General features: G+C 39.7%; 1 protein-coding gene across 1 annotated transcript; it reads left to right on the forward strand.

The window, feature by feature from the left end:
- Positions 1–806: 806 nt before the first annotated feature.
- LOC139732894 (ectonucleotide pyrophosphatase/phosphodiesterase family member 7-like) lies at positions 807–4,249 on the forward strand. Its single transcript, XM_071643735.1, has 5 exons — positions 807–990; positions 1,562–1,934; positions 2,596–2,736; positions 3,016–3,150; positions 3,746–4,249. The coding sequence occupies exons 1-5, from the start codon at positions 917–919 to the stop codon at positions 3,947–3,949; spliced, it is 927 nt and encodes a 308-aa protein (XP_071499836.1). The 5' UTR covers positions 807–916; the 3' UTR covers positions 3,950–4,249.
- The last annotated feature ends 1,607 nt before the right edge of the window (positions 4,250–5,856 follow it).

Consider the following 5,856-nt stretch of genomic DNA (forward strand, 5'->3'; position numbering starts at 1 on the left):
GTTTAGATGTATACTACGATTTTTATTTGTAGAAAACGTACAGGGCATACATCCCTCAAACGTGCGCTAAACGTTCGCGAGAATGTCTCAAAAGGTACGCGAACAGTTCGCGATTACGTCGTAAAATGATCGGAAAAACTTCGCAGATTTCGCGTAACATACGCGAGACATTCTCCGAAGTTTCGGAGTCTGTTTGGGGTTTCACGAACATTTTGCGAACATCGCGCGTGTCTTGCGAAGGTCTTGCGCATATGACGAAGCTTTAAAGACACTTTCGAGAACAATTCACGAGCAAATCCCGACTAAGTGTGCGGAAAAGGTTCGCAAAAAATTTCAAACTTTTTTGAAATTATCGCCGAAGTAAAAACGACATTCGCGAACAATTGACGACGCTTCCGAACCCTCACGTTTGTTTGGCGATCTTTTGCAGACTAAAATGCGAATGCTGGATTTTGCCATTCGCGTCATTCGCAAATCGTTCGCGTGCTCCGTGAAATCCCACCCTAAGTAAGATGAATTAAACTGGAGATACGCCTCAATCTCATCAAAACTTCCAAACAGTCATACAAAGTTTGCAGTCTCCGTTCGGATGAAAGACGGTGGGTTGGACATTTTCACAATACAGAAGTATACAGAATACAGAACTAATCAAGATAAATTTTCTTGGTATTTTATGTCACAAACATGAGAATAAATCACTTCTCTTAAACTGGTAATTTCGTGAAAAATTTACCACCCCTACTTAGGACTGTATCCAGAGAGCCATGGAGTTATCCACAATGTTTACTTCGATCCCATCACAAAGAACCGGACCTACTCTTTTGCCGATACCCTTAACGTAACTGAGTGGTTCGACACGGGAGCTGAGCCCATCTGGGTGACTGCCATTCTGCAGGGGAAACACGCGGGAACAATAATGTATCCTGGTGGTAACGTACCAATCAAAGGCATCAGGCCCGACAAAAACGTCCCAAGCACGTCATGGTTCTGGTAAGGATTTCTTATACATACCTGTACATTCAGACAGTTAACCACATTTTATATCTCGTAATTATGTTCAGTCAAGCTTTGTCAACGTGAAGTGACGTGACGCTTACGTGTGAAAATTAAATTGTTCTGGCCTACCGTGACATTATCACAAGCCATTTACAGTACTTTGCATGGCCGGCATAACGTAAACTTGAAAGCTTCCGGGTTTCATCAGCTAACAAGAGAAAAAAAAAGGAAATGTCTTCAGCCTTGAGCGCGACTTTCTGATTTCATTTCCACATTTCCTGGTTGTTGCCGCTCTTCATCGGCTAGCAAAACAAATGGCAAACGTCAAAAGCTTAACCACGTTCAATGTTTATTTGTTTATTTGGTTTTTTTTTTCTGGTGCCACTTCCGGACCCGGGTGACAAAGGTTGGGGGGCGGGGGGAACAAAGTGATTACATTCGATGTATGCCTATGTATTGTACAAAAAAGTGCCCCCCCCCCCTCCTGCATTAACAGCTACAAAAGATCACCGTCTTGTTTGCGATGTGACAAAGAATTCACGCCCTTATCTTGTTCTATTATCAGGTACAATTACGAAATGAAAGCTCGGATCAATGACACGATCTCCTGGCTGACTGAGAATGATTTCGACCTCGTCATGCTGTACTTCGACAACCCCGACGAATGGCTTCATATCTACGGCATCGATCATCCGGAATCGATCAAAAAATTGCAGGAGGTAGATGAGGCCATTGGCTATCTTTTCGACGTCATAGCAGAGAGACAACTCGAGGACATCATCAACGTCATCATCGCCAGCGATCACGGGCATATCAATCAACAGCAGTGGAAACATGTTTGTCTGTACGACTACATCAATGAGTCCGATGTTGACTTCATAATAGCTGATTACGGACCGACGTTCCAGCTCGTTCCCAATGATGGAAAACTGGATGAGGTATCAGAGATACGTCATTTTTACGATCAGTGCTCTAGTTAAAGGTCCTGTTTACCTTTGGGAGCAGTGAGTTCAAAAATGTTAAAGATATCACTTTTGATGCATGTGTGTAGGTCAGTTGTATAACAAAACATGCTACCATATAAGATTTTGCAATGAAGCCTAAAATATTCCAAGATATCACTATTTTTCTCATTAAACCATAACTGTAGACGGGTTAGTCTGAAAACATTTTTGTTATAACTATTGTTCGCATTTTGTATATTAAACAATACTTAACATACATTATGCTGGTTCACATTCTTACATTGGTTGTTTCTATTCTAACTCATATCTTAGAACTATTTTGAAGCACTAATTCTGGGCTTTGGTTTCATCTGCAAATGGTAAATTATGCCCTTAAAATAAGTTCCTTTTTGGATTAATCTCACGAAATAGTTGGTTGAAATGTGAACAGTGGAAAACGTGCTCTTGGTGCTGTACACCGAAACGAAGTGAATTCATTTTCTACGAGTAATCTGATGTCACTATCAAGTAAATCATATTGCACAACTGGAACTACACCAATATTCCACCGAGGTGTTATTATCATTTAGTAGGCCAATATGTTGAATTATTTATATTCAATAATGATTCTTACTATGGCTGTTGGTTTTTAAAGATTTACAACGCCCTGAAAACTGCTCACCCGGCACTAACAGTCTACAAAAAGGAAGACATCCCCGATCGACTCCACTATGGCAAAAGTGACCGAGTATTACCAATCTTTGGGTTGGTTGACCCCGGGTGGCATCTTCACACGGTAAGTTGTCTATTTTTTTTTATAATGACGTTTTGATTTTTCAAGACGAAGATGAAGAGCTGACACGAATTAGTATTAACTTTACTATAGTATGACAAAGTTTCTTTCTATATACGTGATATATTAAATTTTTAAAATACATTTTATGTGTACAGGTGAATATGTATACACTTCGTGTTTGTATTGTGTCTACAAAATCCACAGTTTGTTGCACCTGTTGAATTTGCACAATGATTGAAAATATGACATGCCAGACGTTGTTGAATTTCTTCTCCGAAGAGGATTGGCGAGAACGATACCGACTATGCAGGATCTGCGCACGGGTACGACAACCAGTGGATGATAATGAAGTCATCGTTCTATGCTCGAGGACCATTCTTCCGTGAAAATTATGCTTCATCCCCTATCGAATCGGTATTCATCACTAATTTGTTTTTACAGTTTGTACTTGATTTCTAGTCTGCAATTCTCCCTCTCTACCACAAAGAAGCGAAAGACTAATGGGCTCAACCAATTCTATAGTCTTCGCCTTTTCGCTCCTCTTAAAGATTTAGTACATTCAATCTCTCTTCATGGATGAACAGTGTATAAACTCCTCGGCTACGTGGACTGTCTGGTCTATGGTGATTTTAAAATCTCGTATGATATAGGCCGAGTATTGTTAATTAATTGCGTATTCATAAGTAAGATGCGTTTTGGACAGTGGAATATGATTTTCATGATCCAACATATTCAAGGGGAATATATATGATTGCATATGTCAGTATTGTCTCGTTAATATTGACTAGTTGGATTGATTAAAGCTTGTTACTGTCATCATCGCTGTTAAAAAGAGAGATTATTGCAATTGAAAATTAACTTGTTTTTTGTTTTTAAATTGTATTTGTATTGTCTTCTTTTTTTTTGTTATACCCAGAATGTGTAATGTGCTATTCATGTATGACTTTAATTAGATCAACAAAGATCAAGAAATATGTGTTATTTGCAAGTTTTCTTCCTTTTTTCGCAGGTGGATATTTACCCTCTCATGTGCGAGATCCTGGGGCTAGATCCAGCACCAAACAACGGGTCACGTGGCCGATACGTCGACATGATCGCCAGTACGGGAGATGCAACCGGAGTGCACAGTGCAGTGGGGCGGGGAGGATGGCTTACCTGCGCCTTCATAAATCTTCTCGTGTCGTCAGTAGTTTTCCTGGAGTATGCCAAGTAATTTCTCATTTCGGGCGAAGTTTTATGAGATTGCTGGTGTTCTTCAAGCTCAATGTAAAACAAAATAAATATCAATTCCTTTGATCGGTCCGAGTGTTCTTCATATCAATATATCTAGAAACCAGAAAGGACATCAACCATGCATGTTACATTAACTTGAGTCTTCTATAGCACATGATGTCAAACAATGAAAATGATTGAATGACGTATCCCTTGTATCGTAAATAAGTCCGGATGTTAATAAAATAGAATAATCTCAAGTAGTAGGCCTAGAATAAATCGGTCACTAGGCCTATGGAAATGGCCGACTGTAGTGTCACCAAAAGCAGCGAAGATTAACGCACACACACACACACACACACATACACCACTGATCTCTGTAATTATAACTAAGGACATAGATATCACTAGCTCTCACACACACACACACACACACACACACACACACATCACACATTGTTTCTTATCATGGATGGAAGTCCTGATCCGGATCCAGGTCATGGAGTGTGACCTCCATCACCATCACGCTCTCCACCGATGTAAGAAATTAACCTGCAAGTTTCTCATCACAACTGAATGATTCTCATTCTTCATTCTTGAAACGGCATAGTTTCCGATATGTCTTAGGAGCAATTCTGCTCAATTAACATTCTTCTCCTGTACAACTTTGACTTTTCTCATAAACATCAACATAAAAAAAACCCACCCATGACACTAAAACGTCTCAACGCAAAAGATGGTATAACAGAGCTTGGAAAAAAACAGCGGCAACTACCGTAAGCAACTGCTAGCAAGAACAAACAGAAGGTTCGTTTTATGCATATATGGGTAATTCCATAAGAAAAACGGTTCACATTGGTTAAATGCCCCTTCTATTAGTTTCATCATGTCATTGCTAACAAAGTGCAAACACTGTATGGAGTAATCTACTCGAGTATGATAGCCTGCTGTAGTAAGTATATTTGATCTTCCCCTCTGAAGGCAAACAAAATTTTGTACTACAAAGTACAGACACATTTTCACAAAAAGGGCAAAATTATGTGACATTTTACTTTAAAGGGATGGTACAGTATTGATGGAGCTGAGAATTGGGCTTTTAACTTTGCGAGATACCAAGTAAACACTTATGAAATAGTACAGAGCATACCATTTTACGAGGAATTCAAAGTTTATTCGATGAAAATTTGGAATAACTGAAACATCCAAAAACAAAGTAAAACAAAGCAATCGTAATAAATTGTGGGTCCCACAATTCATTAGAATCACTCTTTTTTTTTTTGGATATCTCAGGCTGCGTTTATCAACTTTCCCCTGTTTAAACGGCTTTCGATAGCCCTTTCGATAGCCCTTTCGAAAGCCCTTTCGAAAACCTTGACTGCCTGTACTATTAATGTACCGCTTGTTTTCTAAGAAGGGACGGCGAAAAACAATTACCATCATAGAGACATATCTTCCTTTGAGAGTGACGAGCCATGATGCAATGCCACATGAATCAATTGTCTTCCTATCTGTGAGGCAGCTCCAGTTTAGCACATACTGTACTTCAAATATTTCTGAGTGGCGGCATGAGACTTTGGCTGCGTTTATCAACTTCCCCCTGTTTAAACGGCTTTCGATAGCCCTTTCCAAAGCCCTTTAGAAACGGCTTCCAAAATACATGTAGTTGCGTTTATCAACTCTCTTCGCGAACACGATAACTGGCCTGTCACTGCATAGCTGCATTGCGCAATTCGACCCGAGGAGAAGAGGTCATACGCGTGCATTGTTCGTAATTGCAGTACAATACTCCAAAGCCGTTTCAAAACAGCTTTGCGTTTATAAACTTCAAAAGGCTTTTACAAATAGGTTTCTGAAAACCTGTTTAGGAAACCTGTTTGGATTGCCACAAATTTGCGGCTTTCGAAAAGG

This window comes from Diadema antillarum, unplaced genomic scaffold (genome assembly GCF_040938485.1).
Source record: "Diadema antillarum isolate AM-2024a unplaced genomic scaffold, OU_Dant_1.0 scf00000024, whole genome shotgun sequence".
NCBI lineage: Eukaryota > Metazoa > Echinodermata > Echinoidea > Diadematoida > Diadematidae > Diadema > Diadema antillarum.